Genomic DNA, 25,257 nt, shown 5'->3' with positions numbered 1-25,257 from the left:
ACCACTGCCTGACAATCTCCATGGGGAGAAAGTTTTTCCTTTTTCCTTAGTTCTCCTATGAAGTTTTTGGGGTTTTTTTTTGGTTTTTTTTTTTTTTTTTTCCCAACTTACACCCAGTGCTTATAACTCTCCTCTTCCTTGAGCCCTGATGCAATGCAGATCCCAGGAGATCTTGTTAGGACAGACTGAGGTAAAGGGGGCACTGAGAACCTCAGCCTGGTCTGTGCTTGCTGCCACAAAACCACCATCTGAATGCAGCTGCAGTACCACATTTTCCTGGTTTATCCCAGAATAGCAATTTAACATTCCTCGCAAGCTTCAACTACAGCTTTAACCCCTTTTTAACATTATCACTCCGTGGCAGTAGACATGGACGGTACTTCCACATCACCCATCCTGAGCCATTCCTTCAGCTTCAGCTGCTGTGCTCTGCTTTTGCACATCCCTGTTCAGTAGTGAGTTACTTTTTAAGACAAGTTGATCCAACACAACTGTCTCTTTTCCTAACTATCAAGGTGGTCCATCTTGGAAGCATTGACTCAGACTGTTGAACTCTTAGACACAACATCTGTTCAAATGTATTTATGAAAGGACAATTACAACTGTGTCTGTATACTCTGTAACAACTGTAAAATAATTCTGGGAAGCCACCCTTCCAGACCTGGGCATTATGAGTCTTTGCTAGTGCACCATTCCTGCATACTTTCTGATTACTGTCCTGATCCTTTCAGTTCCCACAGAAGAGACAGGGAAAAATCATGCCACCATTTCATAAAAATTAGTTGATTAAGGTGTGGAAAGCACTCTGACACTTCTGATGAAAAGTGCTGTAGATGTTTTTATTTCTGCTACCAGCAAAGCACTATGAGCAAAATTACAGTCAATCACCTGGCTTTCAAAGATAATAACTTTAAACTGAGGACCTGAGCTAGATTGCCAACTTTATTACCTGAGAGATCAAGATTATTGACACAAGTTAGCAAATTTAAGACCTGAGAAGCCTCACTCCTTGCTTTCTTTAATATATCCCACCATAAAAGCTACTCATAAACACTGTCCTCTTTACAAATCACCATCAAGGTGGAAGCTGTAAAGGAGGAACTTGCCATCACTTAATTAGAATATACCTGCTCTCTCCACTTACAGACTGCACAGCCTCTGTTCCTCAGACACAAAAGCCAAACTTTATCCAGGTCCCCAGGGTGGTACCACTGTCAGTGCTGTACTAGGTATCTAAAAGGGGCTAGTAGTTAGAAGAACACTTGATAATTTTCAAACACACTGGCTCAAAACCCATTACTTTAGGGCACTCCTATCACATTTCCATATATCTGCATTTCCCTCAAGCCACTGACTTATGGGTTTTACTCAGTGTCAATCCACTGTTCCCACTTTGATGGGGAAAAGGTGCAGTCAGCAACAAACTAGTAAGCTCTGGCCCTTGCATAAAAAGAGACTGTGGGTTTTTTTATTGTATTTTGTTATTTATTTGGGGTTTCATAAATGAAGCTCTTTTGTCTGTATGTGTTTCAAGAAAGCACTTTTTTCAGATCATTACAATTCCTCAGCAGTTCGTCAGAAACAAGTTCCTCCCTGTGCTGCACACTTCATTTTCTGCACTAAGTACTGCCCCTCAGCAGTAGCAATTACCATTTCAAAAGGAAATAAAGTAGCACAAATGCATTTTACAACTCTCAAAATTTCATAATAGAAAACAGCTAAGGAGTGATTTGCAATGTGGTGGTTAATTGTAAATCATTGCCAATATGCTCTCCACATGCTGAGTTTTGTAGGCTTGCCATGTAGCATGTAATTTTAACAGACCATTTCTAATTATAGAATTCTAATTCCTCCAACTTGAGCACTTTCTCCTTGTATCTTCTACATGTGCAATACACTGCCAGCTTCCAAGACCCAGCACACATAAGCTAAAGCTCTGCACAGAATATTGTTGCTTGTGCACCTTCCTGCAACAGTCAATGCACAACACATGAATTGTAGCCTCATCTGCTCCCTTTGTTCATACCTAAACTCTGCTCACGGTTGCCAAATATTCTCTCTGCTGAGCTTGGCCAAAGCCTTTCCAATTAAAAAGGCCATCCAATCATGTGTCTAAATCTCAGACATTTTTGAGATTGTTGAAACTATTGATTTAGTTGAAGTCATCACACAAACACATCTTTACATCTGGATTTCTATTCTAAAGCATAGCATCAGAGAAAGAGCATGAGATCTTGCTGGTGTTGTCAAGAAAGATCACCCTTGCAGAAGTATCACTGAAGTACAAAAGCACAAGAGTGTTAGAGGAGTGGCTGCAAAGGACGTCCACAAGTCATAGGTATAGAAAGCTCATGGATACCTAGTGGAAACCTATTACTTCTTATATTTTTGGAAATTAGTATCTTTTTCCCATTCAATTTGTGTTGTGGTCAGTGAGGCTTCATAGTTGTGGCGAGCACAAAAGAGGTATTGGCATTTGAGGGCCAAATCTAGAAGTACTTACATCAGTAAATAAACACAGGATTTGATTCAAGGAGGATACAAATGAGGTCAAACAATCATTATTTCACTATTCAGTATAGTATTAGCTTTTTTTCACAGTTCCTTATTCTAGTGGTTTCTGCCTAAAGGAAAGTAAGGTTGTGGTAGTTGCTAAAATGGCCTTATGAAGATATGAAGATATTATGCTGGCTGCTCCTTAGGGATGAACTAGATGTGCTCAGTTAAACTGGGTAAAACACATCAAAATTCATTTATAACCATGAAAGGCCCTGAATTAATGTTTTTCCGAATATTTGTTACATATTTTGAGCCTTTCATGTAGCTGTGGACATACCTATGAACAACCTGATCCTAATTCACATGTACTTTGCTGTGTTTCCATGAAACCATCATAGCACTACATCTTTAATCTAAAATCCCTGTTCCAGTAAAAGTTCATGGAGAGAGCACCTGACACAAATCCTTGAACACCAGAACTCTTCCATTTTCCACACGCTAACTCTGTTGTCTTCATGGGAAACACATTTCTTTTGTATTTCATACACATGGGTCCCATCTGCAGGAAAGAAAACTAAAGTTATTTGCCTGGAATCTGGCAGCATTTCTTCAAGCCTGTTAGTTCTTCAAACCAGTCCCATGCTAGTGAACTAATCTGTCAAAACAAACTCAGGTAAAATCCCATAGCTGATTTTAAGCTTGCCCAGCATGAAAGACAAAGTTGTTCAGAAAATCTATTTGAAGAAAGCAGCACATGAGTCTGTCCCAACTGCCTACTGGAGTAGTGATAGTGATGGGATCCAAGGTGAGCATATCCAGCCTTGACTACACATCAGTGGGAAAGGATTTAAAACAATAGAGCAGAAATTTGGGTAAAATAAGAGGGTCTTGAAGGGAGAATTTATTTACATGTTTCAAAGATCCTGAAGAAGCAGTTTGAGTTAACACAGCCTTGTGAGATGTTACCCAGACATTCACAAAAATTTTTCCAGTGGTTCTCTGTCTTCTGATAAACTTTACAGAATATCAAACACAGCAGTGATTTTTCTGTCATCTCAATATTTAAAAAAAAACCATAAAAGTATATTATAACACTTTGGTTAAGAAATGGATTCTACTTTACTCTGCAGTACTTTGGAGTGTTACTATTTGCATATTATAGTTAATTATCAAGCACCATATCATCCTAGGGGAAAGAGCCACTGGCAACTTAATTCATTATCTTCTATTATTGTGTCTCACATTAAAATGACAAGCATCTTATGCTGCATAAGTCAACAAAATTTTAATTAATATATCCAAACCTGATAACCAGCAGATACACACATATCTGTGGGTTTTGTCCATTCTGAAACCTTCTCAATTTTTGTATGTAGGCACCTCTTCAAAGTGTTTTCCATGCTTATTTGCTTAGAAATGTAACAGAAATGTTGTTTTTAATGGAAGAATTATTTGAAATGTTAAAAATGAGTTTAATAACCACAGCAGTTTCCAGTGAAACCTGTCTCTCAGGAAACAATGGAACGGTTGCAATAGCAAATGAGCTTGTTTGCTGTATGTTTGCTTGTATGCTTCTGAGAAGAGACTCATCCACCCACTGAGCATCCACTGGAGCAGGGTCAGGGCTCAGGGACCCAGGGCAGGTCAGTGTGGGCCAGCCAAGGCGGGGGCACTGGGGGAGCAGCTCCCAGCAGCCAGAGGTGCTGGCCAGGGTTGCACCCTGTAGACCAGGAGGAGCAGGACGCTCCCTTTGCTGCACCTGGGCACCCACTGCCTCTGCCTTCGGACCCCAAGCTCACAGTAGTCTAATTTACTAAATCCAATATGAAATCAATCTTTTATTAACTTGGACTGCCTTAGTCTGCTAGGTTATACTGAATAGAGCTACAGCAGGGGCTTTATTCTTTACTTGTGCAATTCCTATCTGGCTGAAAGGAATGGCATTCAGCGGTACTTAGCACCTGGCACCACCATGAAAAAGTAAAATCACTCTAATCATATTCTGGATATAATTTCAAGTTTGTTGAAGCATTGAAAGGGATGGTGCAGTTCCACACAATATTTCCCCATAATACCACAGTCATATTCTAGAAATCAAACACTCCTTAATTTTAGAAGAAAAAGGGAACTTTATTCCACCATTAACTTTCAACTGTTTTACAAGCACAGAGGTGATACCTGAAGCCACCACCTGATTCCACCAGAGAAATTACTGAGCCCAGTAATTTGTCTTGAAACATCTTTAATTACCATGAAACATAATTTGCAAAACAAAAAACCACGGATGCTCCCTTTATTTTTGGCCTTCAGCCACAGCATTTATTTAGCCCAGGGTACAGGAGGAATTCCCACTTCTGTTTGTTCAGCCATAACTTCAGCCCATTGTTGTACTTCCAAATTAGGTTATGCGGAAGCCCTGACAAAGCTGCCGTTTTCAAAAAAGCCAAACAACAACCTCAACATCAAAATCAATGTGAAATGTAGTAGTATTAATTGGGATGCAAGAATATTTTAGTAATGGATTTGATTTTATTAAATGAAATCAATATACAATATGAAGTAAAATGTACAATATAAAGTAAATGCTAAGACTTCATTATGCAATTAAGCATTTTGCACAAAATCCGAGCTGGTTTAATCTTTGTATTTTAAAAGTGCTTTTAATCATGTCGGAAGGTAAAAGAATTAATACACATTTTAGTATCAATTTCTGTATAAAGGACCAAGCAAGCAGAACAGTGTAGTCTTTAATGTGACCACTTTTTCAGAATAGACATTAACTGAGGCTTTTTCATGCACAGTTGCTTTTGTATAAACTGATTGACACCTTTGGGGGTCGTCTTTCCACTGACTCATAATTTTGCTCACTCTTGAAAAAAGCCTTCTGCACACCTACTATTCTCTAGTTAAAGCTGAAAATTCAACTCATCATATTTACACAATTAAAAAAAAAATCCATTCTGCGTTGTTTTTAATTGCAAATCCTACTCAAGGGACCAATTCTCCTGCTTAGGAGGCAGCCCTGTGCCTTCTACTAGAGAACCAACTGCAGTCAATTATGGTAATGAAATGTCAATAAATATAAAAATTTAATACAGCCTGTTCCTGGTGAGTGGCAGATGAGGACTTGCCTCCCAGACAAATTTGCTGGTGCTGCAAATATTAAATGCACCTGAAAGAGGAGCAGGTTGCCTGAGAGCTCTCCAGTAGAGGGATGCTGGGAGATCCAGGCATCTACTGGGTTTTTCCATTATGGCATAATCGGCATATGCACTAAGGCCACTGATATTCTTGACATTCAGACATCTTAACTTCTTCTTATGGAGTGAGTAGCATATTTTCCCCACAAATTGGAAGCTCAGTAAGGGATTTGGAGCTTTTTGCCTCCCTCTTAACAATTACAAAAGAGATATTAAGTTATGAAATTTCATATTTATATGTGACCAGTTTCTCAATACAAAGTAGTTGAACCATAGCAATACATTAAACTGATCTTTGAGTAAAATATATTTGAGGTATTATATAGATATATATATATATATCTCATATATATATATATATATATCATATTATATAGATATATATACATAAAGAAATATGCCTAAATGCATCTATAGAAAGAGTGATAAATAAGAGATGAACTAGCAAGTACTTTTTGAAAGATGGATAAAATGGGGTTTCTAAAGATCAGATCATAGTTTTGCCACAGATTTCTTTGGCCCTGAGTAAGCAATTTAACTTCACTTCTTCAAGTTTCCCCAGGTGTAAAAGACAGCAATAATCTACCTCACAGGATTCTTCAGCATAATCCACTGATTTAATTGAAGCATCAACTCAACTCTAACTGCTCCAACACTGCAAAGTGTTGTTATTCTTAACCTCCATTCAAAAAGTGTAACCTCATTTTTCTTGTGCAGTTACCTCCAGTTTATAGGGAGCAATAAGAGTACATATAAACACAATCTCTTATTAAAAGTCTGTAACTAATTAATTATATTAAGGTCATTACCACGAAAAGTTAATTTTCATTTATTTTATCATCTTTCTATCTTTCCTTGCTGAAATTTTGTCAGGTTAAAAGTATGGGGTTTTTTCTTGTTTTATTGCTGTTTATACTTGAGTGAAATCAATTCAGTAGTTTTAAAGTAAAGTAATTTTTAAAAAATTAATAATCTAAATACATGTTACTTAATACAGTTTTTTTTAAAACAGGATTTTAAGGCATCAGAACCTGGAAAAACAAAATTTTGCAGTATTGGCTTGTTTCTTGTCGTGATACATCTCCTTTATTAAATACTTTATTATGGGAAACCTTAGAGATAGGCTGAGAGCATTGATTCCATTAAACAAATTACTAATCCAAAGCAAGTACTTACCATGTTGGTTAGTCGTAATTTACAGCTAGACTTCACTTAGATGAAGTATGATTAGCAATTTCCCTGTTGTTCTGGAGGCTCCTACAAAAGAAAGGTGATGGTAATTTTGAAAATGTGCCACTGACCCATTGAGGTTTCAGCCAGTTGTCCAGGAGTGGTTCTGTGGGCAGCAAGCAGCACAGCAGGCCATGTCCATGGCACAGTGGCACTTGCAGGGGATGTGGAGCACTCTGATGAAAAGTGGGCTGAGCACTGAAGCTGAAGCTGCTGTTCAGGTCACTTCAGTTCTGATACAGCAGTTACACCCTGCTCCACACCAAGCCATTGCCCTGTCCTGGAGCCAGCCCACCCCAGACCTCCTTTCACCTTCCCATCACAGCGTTCCCACAGGCTGTGCCCTTCCCCACTGGTCACCATCCCATGACAAAGCAGGCACACCTTCAGAGTGGCAAGGGCTGGGGCAGTCTCCTGCATGGAAGCATCCCTGCAATGGGCTGGCATTAGCCAGAACAGTTTCAGCATGCTGGGCTTGGGGAGGTTGCCCAAGGTTCAAGGATCACCCCAGGATGAGTCAGCAACGGCAGGCCTTAAGTCTCCGGTGCTTGTGAATTTTCCCTGTTTGATTAAGTGTTATTAACTCCAGCTTTCCATTGGATCTCTGCATACAAGGAAAGCTCCCAGGCAGGTCAGCCTGCCCCGAGAACATTGGGCAGCATGACAGGCAGCAGAGCCCAGAGCAGCACCACCTGTGTCCCTAGCCCAGGGGAAGGAGCTCTGTGCACTGTGATCACTGCTGGGGACAGTGCAAGGGCAGCTGGGCTGTCACACACCTGCCACCCCTCCTTCCCTGCAGGGCAGCACTTGCCTGAACAAGTGATTTTGTGTAGCTGAGAACAGCAACCACCCACACAATACCTGTTTCCTGTAGGAATACACCGACATTTCAGGGCCTGAATAGATGTTTCTGGCCAAGTTCTGGACACGGACTGTTTCCCATGAATATCATCGTGCCCCTCTGCAGCAGTACAGCCAGGGTAGGCACAAAGCTCACTCCATCAGTCGTTCTCTGCAGGATCATACTATTACAATGAGAATAGGAGACACCAAGTGAATAAAACTTAGATGTGGACAGCTACCAGTGTCATATATAGCTATTTAAAGCTTCTAAAAAAAAGCTAATACAGACAAACCAGCACTGTGATGTCATATACCATTAAGATAGATGGCTTAATGTTATTTTCAATATATACCATTGTGTTAAAATTGGTTATATATAAAATCATCTAGACTTGGTAACATAATTAAATTAAGAGTGATTTCTATATTCAGGAGTATCCTGGTTGTATGTTATTGCTTGAAACATCCCAAAGTGTGGGCATGACAACCAGATAGGAATACAATTCTCTTTTACAGGTGGATTATTCTGTAATAGCATCTCAAGCTGGAGCCACCCTCAACAATCTTATGAGCCATGCACAAGAACTGGTAGCAAAGCTTCGTTCGCTGCAGTTCGACCTACGAGAATTTGTCTGTCTCAAATTCCTGGTGCTGTTTAGTTTAGGTAGGTACACTCATTAATCTTCATACTGATTGTTTTTTCTAAAAAGCATTGAAAATATTTTGCTTTTCTTCAATTTTTTGTGAAACACATGATTTTGAAATATGTTTAATGACGTTCTCAGTAATCTGAGAATAATGTTTTAATTATCAGCTGCAGGAAAATTTTGTATAAGGATTAAAAGTGTGATTCCATGGAAATTACTCCTAAAACCCACAAAATTTTATGGAGTATTATAAACCTTCTGTATTTTGGTATGTGAATACTGAATTTTCCAGAACAAGGATAAAATTCTACTAGACATCCTAGAGAACAGTGGAAAATAGAGATTGCCATGTTCTTCTGGGATATCAAATACAGTTATGTAAAGCACATGGAGTGGGGATATGGTTGAAATTTCCCTCTTATTCAAGGGCATCTGTGGTAAGTATAAACAATCTTCTTTGCATATGATGGCTGTCACACTGTAACCCATAAATCAGGAATGTATCTCATAGTTTTTTAAAAGTGAAAAGAACTCCTGAAGTGCAAACTAATGATAATAGCTTTAGGACAGATCTGGCTAGGAAATAACCTTTAAAGGGAAGATTGTTTTGTACTAGTGGAGAGGACAGAATGGGAAAGATACCTATGCAAGACAAATTAGTTAAACCAGTGCCCTCCAATAAATCAGTTGAGAAAAATCACTGGTGCCAAGAATAAAAAAGATCTTAGGGCGATGGATTCCTATTGACTTCATGGGAAGAGATTTTTCTACCTGTCCTCTGTCTCAGGTTTGCACTTTGTTGTAAAGTTGGTCTAAATGAACTTTGCCCAAGTGAGTGGCTTTTTTCTGGCAGACCGCTGAAAGGAGAAACTTATAAATAAGGGCAGACCCAGCCATGCCTCCATAGCAAAACCTCCTGTTTTACTGAAAAGGTGTTTTTGTCTACAAAGACATCAGGTGAGCCAAGGACACAATGAAAGATATCAGCAGTGATGACATTTAGTACATTTAGTAATGCTTTCCTTTCATTTTCAGTTTTTAAAAAATTCTGTAAATTAAGTTCTAAAAATAAATTATTGTGATACAATTGCAAGTAGACTAAAAGAGACACTTTGTTCACACTGTAGGTCTTAATTACAGTCTTAAATATATCCCTCCTAGGTGTTACAGAATTTGAACCTGCTTGAGAAAATTTTAGATAAAGCTCCCTTTAAATGTAGGGAAGATAAAAGACCAATACTTCAGAGGTATAGGGGACAGAACACGAAGAATGTAGAAAAGATTTTACAAATTATAATGAAATTAGAATGATGCTAATGGAATAGATCATTCTGAGGTATGTCCATTTTGAATCCTAGAAAGAGATTATGGATTTCCTTGGTAACTATTAACATTTTGTATTAAGGGCTTCATTGCTTGAATATCTTAAATTCAGAGAAGTGAAAGCAAACCATCTGTTGCAGAAATTATGTTTTATTAATTAATCTGATGGATAACAAGAATTTATATCTCCTAATTCCTCATAAGTAGATTTTTCAGTCATTATACAGTGGCACAAATAAAGCCTGTAGCTTTCTTCTTATAAAATATTTAGCAAATTCATGTCAGTTCAGAAACATTTTAAATTAGCTGAATAAATGAAATGCATTTGCAAAATTCTCACATTTAGGAGGGTTTTTATTTAATGATTTTCATCAGCTGTTCTGGTACTTTTCACTGATTTAGGAATCATTCTCACACCTCTAGCTCTTCTATTTGTGCCAGGTACTATGCTCAACTTCTGAAGCACTTGGGTAGGAATAGCCTGCAAACTTGTACCAAGCCAAGTTAGCCAGTTTTTCTCTCATTTATGCTACTATAAAACAAGCTAATTTTGCTGCTAATAGGAATCTTGTATTCACATCACTTGCATGTAAAAGTGATGTAGCTAAGACCCGTCCAACACCTTTGAAATCTATTCGTTCATTATTTAGCATACTGCAGAATTCCATTTACTAGTAGTCAGAGCTAGATGTTACTCTGCAAAGAGTAAAATGTAAAGACGTTACACTTGACCCACAGGAGAGAGGCAAATACTTAATTAAAATGATTGAAATTACAAGATTGAAATGAAAAACACAGATACCCTTTCCAGCTTAGTACTTAAGTTTCTGCCCAAAAGAACAAATGAATCATGTAGCTGAAATTAATAAGACACCTCACAGCCTAAGAGCAAGTCAGATTTAGAAGACATTGAAGTGTCTAACAATGCTGGTAGGCATTCAACAGGGCTGTCAGAAGTAGCTAAGCATCAAATTCTACATAAATAACTAGGAGCAATTATTCTACCTAAGTATCTAGGTTCATTTAGCACATACCTACATCTCCTAGGCATCTCTACAGAAAACTGGTCTTAATGCCAATAATGTATCACTTAATAAAAAATATTTTTCAAAAACCTCAGCTGTTGACAATCTGGCCCTGTAATGTTTAATGGAATAAAAAGTGCTTCATGACATAGCCTTTTTACGTTCCTGAGGCTGTTCATATGAGTGTTAACCAAGCCATTGGAACCTTTTACTTTTGTTCTTTAGTCCAGTACTTGATTGAAAAATAAATGTTTACCATAAAGCCTCTCAAAGGCAATATGAAGTCATTAATCCACATAATTAATTTATTGAGAAGAAGGTGTTTGCTTTTTTATAACTGTATAGATATGAGACTGCCTTGTAAAGCTGTTTGTTATTCATGGCTGTATCATCCTGTCTGTTTCTCTAAAAGACAGCTATCTCCTTTAGGGCAAAGAATCTGGTCTCTGCCTTTTTTCTTAACATTTCAGAAGTGATTATCTTAGTAAACTAACAGTAAAGCCACGTTCAAAACCCAAAGTAATTTTTCAAAATAGAACTATATCAGTTTTGCTTGCAAGATTTTAAATTAAAGAGGTAATTGTTCATTATCTACTCGCAAGGAGTTCCAAAGGGTTTATACAGTAAAATCTTTTTGATTTTTGGCAGCATCAAAGAAGATGCTGCTGAGTCTTAGCAAGATGCATATTAAGTGGGGCTGTTGTGGCTGACAGTGCACAACTCCTCCTGCAGCCACACTGCACAGCCCCATCCTGCTGAGCGGGACCCCAGGCACAGGAGCTCCAGTCCTTCCTCCAGGGCCACCTGCTCTGGCTGGGACCCTCTGACCAATACTGCCAACCACATAATAGTACTGTTGATTCAGCAATCATTCAATAAGCCAGAATAGTTTGGTAAATAGTCTCTTAGCTGTGATAGCTCTTTAGTTCAGTGCTATAGAAAAGTTAAATATGTAGAATGACATAATTTTTAAATTCCGTCTCTCAGTTGTAAAAAGCAAGTATCTTTACAGGTAGCTAGTTCTTACCTCTCTGTACATAAAATTTTTTCATTGCAGTTCCCCTTGCCAACCCTTCTTTGACTGATTTTTAAATTATATTTGCAAAGCCCAAAGAAAGTCTGTTTTCTGGGGCATCATTTTTTTGATTTCACATATGGAGATTTTCTCCCCTTAATTCCACCTTAGAGAGTGAAGTAATCAATATGTCAAACCACAATTTAATTCAGGTATGTCAGCCAATTTTTTTTGCAATCTAAAGATAGGTGGCTTAAAAAACAAACAAACAAAACAAAGCTCAACTTCTTAGTTGCATTTGACAGGTTTCCTCCAATGAAGAAGAACCAACATGGATATGATAATGCAGCAACTGTAGTCACACCATTGATGGGAAGTTAGTGGCCAGGCAAAAATAGGAAAAAATAAAGCAATCTTTGACCAACTTGAGTGTTAAACCTACTTTTAATAGTACTTGATGAGTTTATGTCCAACACATGGAATGTGAACATCTGAGAAAGATGATGATCACACAGTTCTGCAACTGTTTATCAGATTCACCCCTAAATACAATAAACATTTCTAGCTTTCTCAAAGTTGGCTAAATTGAGGATAATATGAATTCTTTGCCCTAATCCCAGAGTAAAAATACACCGGAATTTTCTATAGCCTATAACCAATACAGCCCACTGTACTCATTATCAAAAAGAAGACCAGAAACTAAATACAAATTATTTGTCTTTAATAACTGCTGGCTTGAATCAAGAAACATTACGGATAGAAAAAGCAAATGTGTCAGTTTATAAAGCTCTTTGAATTTTCATTACCAATTTGACATTAGCTGGGAAACTCTTTCCTTGTCATAAATCAGAATTAGAAATAAAACAAATAAACAAAACCAACAAATTGCCCCACATGTGCTGTTGAATTGTCTAATTCTGGGGCTGAAATAGATTTATATGCTCCACTGGGAGATGCAATTTTGACCTCGCTAAAGCCAAGAGAACTTTACTCTTTTTTTATTGGAGTCAAAATTTGTTTCCCTATCACAAAACAAAATTCAAAAGAAATTTTCATCAATTAAATTTGACAAATGACTAAATTTAAATGATGCTTAAAGAACCAAATGAGTGCCTTAAATGGGATCTTTTCTGTCATCTTCATTTTACCATCCAGTAGCTTTACGGGCTGATCATTTAACCTGAAATCAGTCATTGTTTTCTCTTTACAAAAACTTCCCATTTGTGCTGCTAGTTTTTATTATGTGAACTCAGCAAGGATGATTTTTCAAACTCCCATCAGAGCACTTTGTAAAGTGAAATGCCAGTAATAAAAAGTTAGACATGGTTTGACCCATGTCCAGGCACTTGTTGGCTGCAGAGCTAAATGCTGGACTAGGGAGCAGCTGACTGGTACTGCTCCCTTATCACTGTCAGGATGCAGACAAATGTATTTCATTTGAGAAACGAAGGCTTTATCAATGGATAAATAATTGCAGAGCAACTATTGATCTCACATCCCACTTAACGTCAGACAAGAGGGTCCAGTAAAAATAATAAACATTTAATTGTGGTAGACATCAAACAATGGGTTCTTGCTTAAGCAACAGGGAAAAAAAAATAAAACTAGCAAAAAAGAACTCAGCTTTTAAACAAACCACAGTCTTACTTAAGCAGAAAATTCAGCAGAAGTTCATCTAGATCTGCAACACTCCATTCTCATTTCTGTTAAAATGAGAGGAATATTAGCAGGTTAAGAGGAATATTAGAAAAGGAATCTTTGCTTGCTTTTAGCCTCCATAAAGCTTTTAGTCTCAGAGCTGAGATGGGAGGAGGTATTTGAAGTCCTAGCCCCTACCATCTGCAAATATAGAAAATAAATGTGCCTGTTAAGATCCTAATGCAGATGAAAAAGGCTGAAATGAAGCATATTCAAGGCAGACTCTACCCCCAGCGCTCACAAGACTAGAAGGTGTTCCCTTCAAATGCACACTCAGGGAACAGAAGCACAAAGCCTGCCTGTGCTCCATTCCACCTGGTGCAGTAACTCACATCAATGCAGTTACACAACAATTTACCACTGAAAAAAATAGCTATTGCACTTTTTAATGTACTTTATGTAATACTGTTGTTCTAGTAATTGTTCTATTAGATTTACAGACCAGCAGAATCTCTGCCTCAGGGAGCTTGCAGTCTAAATACACAGAATTTTTTTTTTTTTTTCTTACCTTCACTTCCGTAACTTTTGCTGAGGGTTTAGTATCATACTTATACAGACAGGAAAATAAGAGTATAAGCATCAGCTGGAGGTAATATAACAGGGAATGTTGACTAAATTTTTGTACTAATTAAGATAGTTAAGAGCATACAAACAAATATAATAGGAGAATGAAATGAGGGAATTAGTGAGGCAGGGGTTTTATCAAACAAAAGGGAAAAAACAGGAAAGAAGACCAGAAACTTAGACAAGAATCAATTCATGCAGAGTTACAGCTAACTAAGTGTGCTACATATATAAAGATATAACCTGGCAAATTTTGCATGTAAGTCTTGATTACAGATAAAGATGAAGTAGTTGCTGTGAATTTGAAGTGAGAAGCATTACATGACAGCCTTCCTTGGCAAGCCAGTGTAAGTCACTAGTGGAGAGCTTATCCAGGCATGGACTTGTCATTACAAATGACTTCTCACTCACGGAGACAAACAGTACTTAGGGTTTAATGCCTTCTTCAAAGTGGTCACTCTTGCTGTTTTTACTTTTGGGAGTTTGTAAATATACAGCTATTTTTAGCTAAATAGTTAGGTCTTGTTAGACCTCAATAGGTCTTGTTATTTATGTGTTGTTTATAACACACGTGTTTAGTTTTAGTTGGGCTGTCATAACGAGGTGGTTTTATTTTAACCATTGGCAGTTTTCTTAGATTACCCATTCTGTTACCCAAGGATGTCTGTACAAATGCACCTAGTAAACACCACTAAACCAGCAGTCCAGGGGTTCTGGAAGTACTCTGGCACAGCTTTCAGGACATTACATCTGAATTTAGAAAAATACTTACTGCATACGTGTCTGATTCAGGCTGTCTCAACCCTAACGTCCACCCCGAGTATGTACTGGAGCCTAATACTGGCAAAGAAACACTTCCTAAACTTTGTGTAATAATTTGGAATTCAGGAAGGACCGATTAGTATTCAAGAGTTGCAACTGCTCAATATTTATACCAGAGAGACTTGGCAGAAGCAAATAAAGGTACATAAAGCTGATGCTTGTCTTAATTAAGTGCAGTATAATAGGTGTTGGGGATATTTTTCTTAGTGAAGAGAGCAGTTTAGCAATGACCATCTATAACTCATTCTGAAGTTCAGAGTTTAAAACTAATCAATATGTATTTATAACAAGGGAAGAACTAAACATAATTTATTATTAGCTGACAGCTAATAATAAATAAAATCAAGATTTAAGTACCTTTCACATACCAATTTCTGACACAAAAATTGCTCTCTTGGATTCTGAGCGGTTTTTTGCATCATTTCAAATAGACTTTTTGAAATTATTGTCTCATATGCAAAGTACCTGGGAGTGAACCCAAAAAATTGGAGAACGAGACGTTTAGCTAGGATCATCCTTTCACTGTGACAAACTTACCAATAGGAACATATCCTAATTTTATGATGAGGAATCCTTAATGACAGGTGACATTTTAAAATGCTCCTTTAAAATACACAGTTTCCAGATGTGCTGATGAACAGGTATTGACTGGCAGACAAAGCAGGGATCACAGGCATAGTCCCAGCACACCCAGCCCAGGCTTCCTTCAGATGTCACTGTAAAAATTTTGAAAGAGAATGAAGAAGGTAGATAAATAGACCTGGCATATTAAGCATGAGAGGCAGAAAGGAGAAAGTGGAAAAGAAATTGGTCTGGAAATGTGGTGGGTGGGAAATGGAGATGGCATTCCAGGCAAGTCCAGGGCAGAAGGTGACCTTGTGACACTGAATGACAGATGACAGGTAAGGCAGGAACAGCCACAAGGCCTTGAAAGTGAACGTGGCAGAGAAAGGAATGTGGCAGGGAAAGGAAAGTTGCCAAGACAGGGAAGCAATGAATAGGAAGGGTACCTTAGCAGCACCGTTTGCCACTGCCAAAGGATGAAATGCTGGGCCACTGAGATGTGATCTGCTGAAGCAACGTGTGTCTGTTAAAAATTTAATCAACTAAACAATGTCCCCTGAGCACATCCCATGGAAGTCAGTGAGAATACATTTGCAGGATTAACTCTCTAATATCAGTTTGGGATAAACTGCATTCGGAATACACAAATTTCAAGGTGAGGATCATTGTCTTTTGGAAGATATCATCTCTGGATATAATGAAAACTCTGCTTCTTTAAATATGAAGTCAAGATGGTGCTTCTCTAAATTATTATGACAGAAAGCTCAGTCCAAAGTTACAGACTTGATGCCCAACCATTGGATGGAAACTTATGGCTTGCAGTGTGCAGAAGACTGAAAGAGGTAACAATTATGATTATAGGGGTCCTTTCTTGTCCCAAAGTAGTCAATCAGTTGAAATTTATCATGCCTTCTAATTTCAGTTTTACTAATATCTCTGCATTTGAAAAATTCAAATTTGGTAGCTTTTCATGCGAACAGTTATCAGCAATCTCACATAGTCCCTCACTGCTGGGTGTTCCACACTGCCCTGGAAATCAGGGATCCATTTCTTACCAGAGATTATGAGGGCCAGCAGGACAGTTAAACAGCCAGTCTGCTCCTGGAACATTTAACTCTTCTCTGGATCTCAGGCAAAGCAGCCAGGCTACTCCACTCTGCTACTAGAAGAGCTATTCCACTTTTCTACTTTAACCCTCTGGGAAAGTAAAGCAAATGAATATGGACAAAACCTCATTTCAGAATAATCTCATGAGGGATGTTCTCCTTTCATGGATACAGCATTGCTCAACAGAGAAATCAACCCTTTTGTCTCTAATTCTGCTTCTCACTTCATTACTTTGAAGTCCCTAAAATAATATCTCAACTATATGCAATCTGGTAAACAAAAGGAATAGTTTTCTATCTTTGTAAACAGTGGTGAAATCCAGAGTATTAAAGATACTTTGTAAAGATACTGTGTTGTGAAGATACAATACAGATTGAAATCTCAACAGATTCTATAACAAACAACATTTTTAAATTAATCTGATTTACAATATCTTGATTAAATTTTGAGAAAATTTGATCCTTACCTTTATAAATCACTTAGTAGTTCCTTGATGCATTTTCAGGGTCTAAAACTTTGACAATTCATCTTTTGAGGGACTATTTTAGAAGTGTATTTAGCACATGCAGGAAAAATTGGACAGTTTTTTGCCCTGGTTTTTATTTCATTATGGAAAAACAAAAACAAAAACATATTAATTTCTCTTACCTGTCAAAATCCATAGAAAAGCCAAACAATTAAAAATCGATCCTTACATTTCTTTAAGACGTTAAATGATATGTAGAGTCATGACTTTGACAATATTTCACTCCTAAGAACATTATTTCAGTATGCTGACAGGTTTTAGTCCATCCTCCTCTGCAGGTTGCACACAAGTGCAGGCAGCACGAAAGAAAGTAGGACAGTGTCTATCTTCCAGGTATCTGTCTGAATGAAATCTACAATTAATATTTTTGTGAAAAAAAGCATGTAATATAAAAGGAATGAAATACAAATTATGGGGTTATGAGGAACAATTCAAAATTAAACCAATGTTTTTTAATAAATAAAATTTTAATCATTCATCTCAGTCATGTACGTAGGAGTAGTGAATGATAAAATTCTTCCAGGAATCCAGAGAAAGCCTTCTGTTTCATGGCTGATTGAGTTTTTTGAATAAACTACACATAATTATAGAGGAAAGTTAATAATTCCTGTTGATTTGTTCCTGATTTTATTTCATTAAATGCAACGAATGCTGCAAATTCATACCTCATGTAACTGTTGAGTACAATGGCATTATTTGAGGCATGAATTTGATTCAATCTGTTCATTACTTGGTTATGTTGTCTGCTTGTCTGACAGCTGCAAGCCATGGAAAAAAGATTAACCGTCTTCTGCAAGTACTTTTCCTTTTCATGTCCTTTTTTTTCTAAAATGCATATTTAACAAGGTTTTGAAATAACAATAGGATTACATGCTTGAGAGAAAATTAGGTCATATATTTGTTAGATACAAATCTTGCAAGTAATTAGAAACATGGGTATCAGGCAACATTTGTATTCTGTACTGTTGCCTTTGTGTGGAGACAGTGGGGATTTCAGAATAACCCAATCAGTATGCTCTGCACTTTTTCCCATTATGTTTATCGAATACTAGTAAGGATGGCTTTTAAACATCTCCTGTAAGAGGGAAAAATTACCTGCACGTAACCCACATTTATAGGTGTCTCTACTTTTGGAATCCTTCTACAATTCCTTACCATTTTAGATGCTTAAGCTGCAAGTTTAAATGTATTATATAGTTAACAAAGGAAATACAGTATTACACAGAATCTTTTCAGCTGCTGTTGGCAGAAATCTTTAACATCAGTGACTCCTTTTGTTAATCAAGTACTTAGCATAACATGGGAATAAATAGTTATCTATTAAAATGAAGATAATGAATGAATATCCTAAATCTTGGAGCCAGTATACTACCATATAGTCTTAATTTGAGTATAATCTTAAATGTTTCACTGAATGAGATTAACTTTGCAGTAGTAACAGACAACTTATTAAATACTTTTAAAACTCAAATACATAGCCTGAAAACTGCCTCATGTATTTCTGGTTAAAAAAACACATTGCAGAGGCTCTTACCTGAAAGTTTATACATGGGTAGTGTTGGCCATTTATTGGAGATGCACTGTAGACTATGGAAAATTTCCCTCTTTCTCCTACTCCTTTGCTGCTTGTGCAAGATTGAGCATTGAATGAGAAACAAAAGCAAAGTCTGCCTCTGAGGGAATTAAAATAGAGAGGTGAAATCTCTAAAGGAACAAGGGAATTAAAATAGAGAGGGGAAATGCTGCAAAGGAACAATGAAAAGAAATCACAGGTGAAAAAAAGGTTCTGCAAGAAAGATGGGAGAAGAGTGGCAGAGAAGAGGATATCTGGGCAGATCAAGAACCAGGAGTGATTGATGAAAACAAGGGACAGCAATGGTGTAGATCAGAGGAACAGAGAGAGACTGGAGGGCTTGAGATAGGAGTCATGAAAATAGGGGGAAAAGGCCAGGAAGGAAAGAGAAACCATGGGAGTGCAATCAAAGCCAAGCCAGAGGTGGAAAGGGAGGAAACAGAACCAAACAGGAATGAAACAATGAAGGAACATTCAGAAACAAACTTTATGGCCCAGCCTTGAACACAGCTGGAATCTTGAACTGGGTGACAGAAGGGGACTGTGCAGAAACACTCTTTCCCAAGCTTGTGGCTTGGAGCATGTCCCACATTATTTCTGCTGGCAGGAAAGGGGTGGAAAATTGCAACTCCTTAGGTTCTGGCAATGCTGCTACCAAGATTGGATAAACCTTTCAGAGCAGGAGTTCCTAGTATTGCCTGGTCCTGTTCAGAGCCATTTATCATGGAACAAACTGAAAGAGTAAACCCCAAAACAGTCCATGTGGCTTGCAAAATTTTAATTTACACATCATCCTAAGGGCAGTTTAAGAGTCTTCTTTATAAGGTTATTCAAAGATTATTAAGGAAAATCCTGTATTTAATATCATCTTCAGTGCAGGGAGGATTTGATGAGTATTATATTACATATAACACCTATATAAACATATAACAACTCTGCTTGCCAGGTAAAGGAAAGTCTCTTCTCAGGAAAGAGAAAGATTTCAACAACGGAATGGGGAAGGAGACTAAACAACATCTTTCCTCCCCAAGGCCAAAAATGGAAACAGAGATCAGCAAACTGCTCAGGTTAAGACAGACGACATTATCCAGTCCTTCACCAGGGGAAAACCTACAGCCTAAGTAGGACAAGTGTCCTTCAGGCCTGGTTGAGGCAGGTTGGATGGGTGGTAGCCTGAGAAAGTCCTCTCCTCTTGTCCAGGACCATCCTATTTGGGACACATTTGTCTTTAGAGAATGGAGTGACCAGCAAAGATGAAAAAGGCAGGTATCAAACTTACATGCCCTAAACAGGTGCTGGAAAACAATGCTGCACAATGAAAATCTCTTCCAGAGAGGAACATTGTGAGAGGTGACTGTGGGAGCAGTGTCATCCAGACTGCACACTGTGCTCCAGCTGGCCGCCTCTTACCGGCAGCACTTCCCCGCTTTCTGTTTTGAGACAGGAAAAAAGACCCTCACAATTAATTAAAACCATAGATGAAGCTACCAGAGATGAACCAGGGAGTAAAGAGGGAACAAAGCAATTAAGAACTTTCCTGTTAAAAATTCACTAGGCATACTGTAAAATTCAGAGATTGTTATTCCCCTCAAAAATACAGCAGAGAGAAGCAGACACTTAAAAGAGCTTTCATTACTTACGTGCCTTTGGCTCCCTTTCAGGATACTGTGGAACTGGAAACAGCTACAGTAAATGTATTTTCTCTGCATTAGCCTTTCTTGACAAAACACCTCCAATATTTTGATCCCAAGAATAATCAGCTTTTTTGCATTTCCTTTTCAACTAACTGCAGACTTTTGCAAGTTAAAAATTAATGACAACTTCTCTTCCTCTTTTATTTTTTTAAACAAAACCCTTCTGTGCTGTTTTCTGAAAAAAAATGTCTTTTTCCTACAACCTGTAACTATTAGTCTAAATGGCATTCCCACCACTCTTTCTCCCTCCTTTGTGGTAACACACAAAACTAATTCCACCACAACAACCTGGTTTGGGAAACCATTTTTCTGGAAATGAAACATTGTGTTGTGTCCTTTACCACTATTATGGGCAGTCAGTCTGTTAGAACATATTGGACGATTATAGGTTAGTCTTTTCAGAGAAAGCCATGGGTTTCAAGTTAGCAGTAACCATCTATCAATTCTTGAGATTATGCCATGATTTACTGTCACAGCATCATGTATTCTCTGATTTTCTGCCTCCTGTGAAACATTGTGCTTTCCTTTTCTATTGATGTATCAACTATAATAGTTACAAGCAGCTACAGAAAAATCAATAGTGAACTTTCATTACTGTGCACATAAAGAGTACCATGCTGTGAGAGCACCTACTTCTTAAATAGTCACCAACAGTAAGGTACACTACAGATATCTGTTATTTTGGTCTAAATGAAGACTGTCTGAATTGAAAACCACAAATATCTAAGATTTTTGACACCACTGGATTCTACATCAAGTTTTCCAGTATAAGATTTTTTTCCCTAAAGTGTCAGGCTTGATTTGTACTTTCTGTACTCTTATCTGTGTATTTTTTTAATATAAGGCTGACAGAGGAAATTAATACCAAAATAAATTTCTGGCCTGTGCTTGATTGGACAGGAACAGTAAGAATTGTGTTAATCTTTGTTGAACTAGTCTATCTTATTAGTCAAAGCAAGATGATTAGTGAAGAGACCAATAATCTCTGTGTTAAACACAAATAGGATAGAGCTGAAAGAGGCAGTACAGTGTTACCACACACTCACAGGTGCTCCTAGGACTGTGCACTAGGAAAAGCACTGAGTTGCTTTTCAACACAAGTTTTGGAAAAAAACAGTGTAGTTTTTGGTTTAAAAATATTTGCCTGCCTCTGGGAACAAATTAACTTCCAATTAGTGAATGTAAATGAAGAAAGGCAAGAAGAGTAAGCATGTGAGTGCATTGCCTTGAAGGAGCCCAGGCCATTCAGCGTTTCAGGTCATTTCCCCAGCAACTGGGCAGGAGTCCCTGCAGGGCAGGTGGGCAACTCTGCTGCCAGAATTAGTGGTAACTTTGGCATTTTGAGACTGGTGATTTACAGCTGTAAATGCAGTGGTTGATGCTCAGTATCTTAGATTTGAAAGCCTTATATTATAAAAAAATTATATAAAATTTTCATTTTTATGATGAAAAATTAAAATGAAAGCCTGTGGATTTCCATGAAACTAAAGCATGAGGATGCACATGTGTATGCACATTAATTGTATCCTGCCAAATGCTTATCCCACTGTCTGCTGTGGCTCCAAGGCTACAGGAAAGCACAATTTCTTGGCTAGTGGGGATCTGGAGCCCCATAATTCATGCTCCTCTGTTAAGCCTGTGACTGTGTTGTCTATGGAAACATCTCATCCATATCTGAACAAAATATTGCAGTCTGAGCTGAGCAGTGAGCACAAATCTGGAGTTTTCCTGCTGCTGTTCCTGACTGAGCAATTGAAATGTTAAAAATGTGCTGAGGCAGTACCTTACTGAGAGTGTCCAGTCTCTTCTGACCAGGACTTCCTGTCAAGAAATCAGAGGCAGCTGAAAAATAAAACTCTCTCCTAAGAGCTGCATGTCTGAAATGCAGGTGTAAGAATATTTGCTCTATTCCTCACTTCCCTACCCTGTTTGATTGACGAGTAACCATGCTGCCAGAGGGACTTTAAAATGGGCTTTCCTTAAGCTTTCATATCTGTATGCTTAAAAGTTTAAGGAATAAGGATGAAGAACACAGCCAAGTCTTTGGAAAAATAGTCCAAAGGCTGCTTTGACACACACTGGGTGCCTCTCCAGTGTTTCCTACAGGCAGCACTGACACTTGCAATGTAGTTGTAGGTGTCCCTGTTTGGGCTTCTGTCATCCCATTTGCCAAACCATTTCCACAACTAAGCTCAAACACCTGGGACAGCAAAAAGTGAAATTTGCAACTCCCACTCAGATCAAATGTCAGAAACAATATGTTCTGAAATACTGCAGCAGAAAATGATCCCCCTTAGTTGTGTTCATTGTCCACGAAGGCAATACTGGCAGTACTCCTTTGCACATTTAAGCAAATTCATGGGCTGCTGCAGTCAAGTGTGGCAGTGATCTGGTGACTCCTGTATATGACATTACCAAACTTGTTGGCTCCTTTCATCTAAGCCAGTGTGGTTTTTTGTCAGTTCTTATTTGATAGGGGATTGAAACAGCACCAGCTTCAGTGTACCATCAACGTCTTGTGAGCCATCTGCAGCTACATTTACACAGAAAATAAATGTAACTGCCTAAAGTAGAGTCAACCTCTTAATAAATAGTAGAATTCAAGTGTTTGGAAAACAGGCATCATGTATTTGTTTCTACTGTAGTGCTTTAAGTACTGAGCAAATAAATGAAAGCATTTAATTGTATGTTATTTCAGCCCAATTATAAAAGAAAATAGTTCTGTTACTGATTTCCACTTCTCATATGTTACACAGGCAGAGGTGATTGTCTTTCTCATGTTCTTTCTAAACTAAAATCAGCTTCCACTGATGCAACTTGGTTCAGTGAAAAAAAAACCTCAAACTGTTAGTGCAAATATTGGCACATAGAACTAGTAAAACCATGTCTTGAAAAGTCTCAGAAAAGGGTAAAAAAAGGGGTTTGAAATCAATTACTAAAAGACAATTAGTTCTCACACTAAGCCTTGTCTGAAAATAGTGCAAGAGGCTTAAAACTCTGAATTATTTGTCAATTATGTTGACAGAAAATCATAGTGGAGAGCTGTACCTCTTAGATTGGCACATCACTAAAACACCTTTGCTTAATTCTCCTTCTCTCAATGAGAATATATTATAATAATTTTTGCTCCTGTGGGAATTTGGATTTAACAAAAGAATAAAGCCAAACAATATTCTTCCAGTAATAAAAATCTGGTATGAAGTTCAACCATTATCTGGAAAGCACTTTAATGATACAATCCAAACTGGCTGGTCTAATATTTTTAACCAAGTTGAAAAAGTTTGAAATATAATAATTAAATGCAAATACAGTTCTGATCCCAAAGACCAGAAGAATGCCTTTAAGCTAGTATTTATAACAAGAGCTATTCGACTGAGCTCTCTTGTAAATTTTATCATACCTGAGGCAGTTTTCCTCAGTCGATTAGCTGGAAAGCTGAATATATCCTGAGGCAAACCAGACATCTAGTACAGGCTAAATTCAACTACTGGAGCTTAAATTTGGCCTAATATATCCCCACTTGGATCTGCCTGTTTAATTCTCTTTCATATGATAAGGTTGGTTTATTCATAGTCTGGACTTGCCACCTGAACAAACTGTACCTAATATCTTATTCTAATGGAATAAGAAAACTTTGCAAAAACCACAAAAGTTCCTGACTGAAAATCAAATGCAAATTTGGGATTAAAAACTGTTTTGTGAAGTGACTACAAGATTAGTACAGAGAGATTTTTCCCCTAAGGAGTACTGCTTTTTATGATCATGCATTTTTTATAATCTGCAGAGACAGATGGGCTTTATAAAAGGATAGAGCCTGATACTCAAAAGGGTTTTAGTGGCAGCTGCATTTCTGTGTTTTAACCTCAGTAGAAATTTATAGCCTATATTTTTCCAGAAAATATTTATATTTCTTCTTTTTGGACTATATCACCCCTCAGTCAACTTCTAGTGGCAGCACTAGAAATACCCCCAAAATTAATCTGTTCCATTATTCCTACTTTAAATGGTACTTGAATAGCAAGAGAGGGAGAGAAAGGGAAAGAGTAGATAACATGCAGCTTCTCATGAGACCAGTAAAGGCAAACATTCAAAAAAGTTACAAATGTCTAGGTAAAAGCAGAGCAAAATTTTTCTAGGTAAAAGCAAATCTCTCAAAAAAATTTATTCCTTATTTTTTAAATATTCAGCTTCTTCTCACCTAAATAATACATTGGTTTTTGCTCCTCTTAAAACTATACCACACTATTATTGTAATTTGCATATGACACCTTTTCTGCCTCAGTTCGTAACTTCAAGGACTTTGTATGATGTCCTATCACCATTCCCAGGAACTTCATAAATATTTATAACATCTTAAACTATTCACACCCTACAAATTGCAGGCATTGACAGATAATTCCCTTAAAACACAAACAACTCTGTGTGCTATTGACGATTAAAATGATGTTGCAGAAAATAACTGAGGAAACTCTTTGGTCCAATAAATTTCCTATTTAGACTCATTTTTAACTTATCAGAAGCCTAATTTCTGCCTTTATGAAATTTGATACTGTGATCCTACTGCTCTGGCAGATTTGCCTACATATAAGAATATATATATATATATAAAAGCTTGGTGATAGTATGATAATTAGCACAATAGTTTTGTTACCAATGCTCATTCTAACTGAATATTCAAAGACAAACATATTGCCGAAACATATATTATGGCCCTGGGATGAGCTGAGGAGTTCAGAAAAAAAAAATAAGTTTTGACACTCTTTCTTTCATGGTTTATCTGTGAGACCTTCCCTAAATCATTTCTGCCCTAGTTTACTAACATGTGCTCACATACAACTATGACCACACCTCCAGAAGACAGTGGTTACAGATTTTCTTCCTAGAAAAGAGAGACTTAGATTGAGACTTTTTTTCTAGAATTCATCTG

The 25,257-nt window shown here is 37.5% G+C and overlaps 1 protein-coding gene and 1 long non-coding RNA gene across 10 annotated transcripts in view; one reads left to right on the top strand and one right to left on the bottom strand.

The window, feature by feature from the left end:
* The window catches only part of LOC110479802 (uncharacterized), a 70,850-nt gene that overhangs the window by 21,605 nt on the left and 23,988 nt on the right, over nucleotides 1-25,257 (bottom strand). For 4 of the 8 annotated variants that reach the window (XR_014956915.1, XR_014956916.1, XR_014956922.1 and 1 more), the window contains exons 6-10: nucleotides 17,004-20,066; nucleotides 15,404-15,582; nucleotides 7,791-7,954; nucleotides 6,876-6,956; nucleotides 2,953-3,058 (exon numbers count right to left, since the gene is read on the bottom strand). This is a non-coding gene — a long non-coding RNA (uncharacterized LOC110479802). Of the gene's footprint in view, nucleotides 1-2,952; nucleotides 3,059-6,875; nucleotides 6,957-7,790; nucleotides 7,955-15,403; nucleotides 15,583-15,876; nucleotides 20,067-25,257 lie in introns of all 8 variants that reach the window. The other 4 variants (XR_014956917.1, XR_014956920.1, XR_014956918.1 and 1 more) reach the window with 4 other exon arrangements.
* The window catches only part of NR5A2 (nuclear receptor subfamily 5 group A member 2), an 88,924-nt gene that overhangs the window by 52,941 nt on the left and 10,726 nt on the right, over nucleotides 1-25,257 (top strand). For both annotated transcript variants that reach the window (XM_021547296.3, XM_021547288.3), the window contains one exon: nucleotides 8,289-8,436. In XM_021547296.3, coding sequence (XP_021402971.1) covers nucleotides 8,289-8,436 — 148 coding nt within the window. The remainder of the gene's footprint in view (nucleotides 1-8,288; nucleotides 8,437-25,257) is intronic.

This window comes from Lonchura striata, chromosome 8 (genome assembly GCF_050655825.1).
Source record: "Lonchura striata isolate lonStrDom1 chromosome 8, ASM5065582v1, whole genome shotgun sequence".
NCBI classification, from domain to species: Eukaryota; Metazoa; Chordata; class Aves; order Passeriformes; family Estrildidae; genus Lonchura; species Lonchura striata.
Note: the sequence above shows the minus strand (reverse complement) of the source record. Positions and strands in the feature narration are given on the sequence as shown.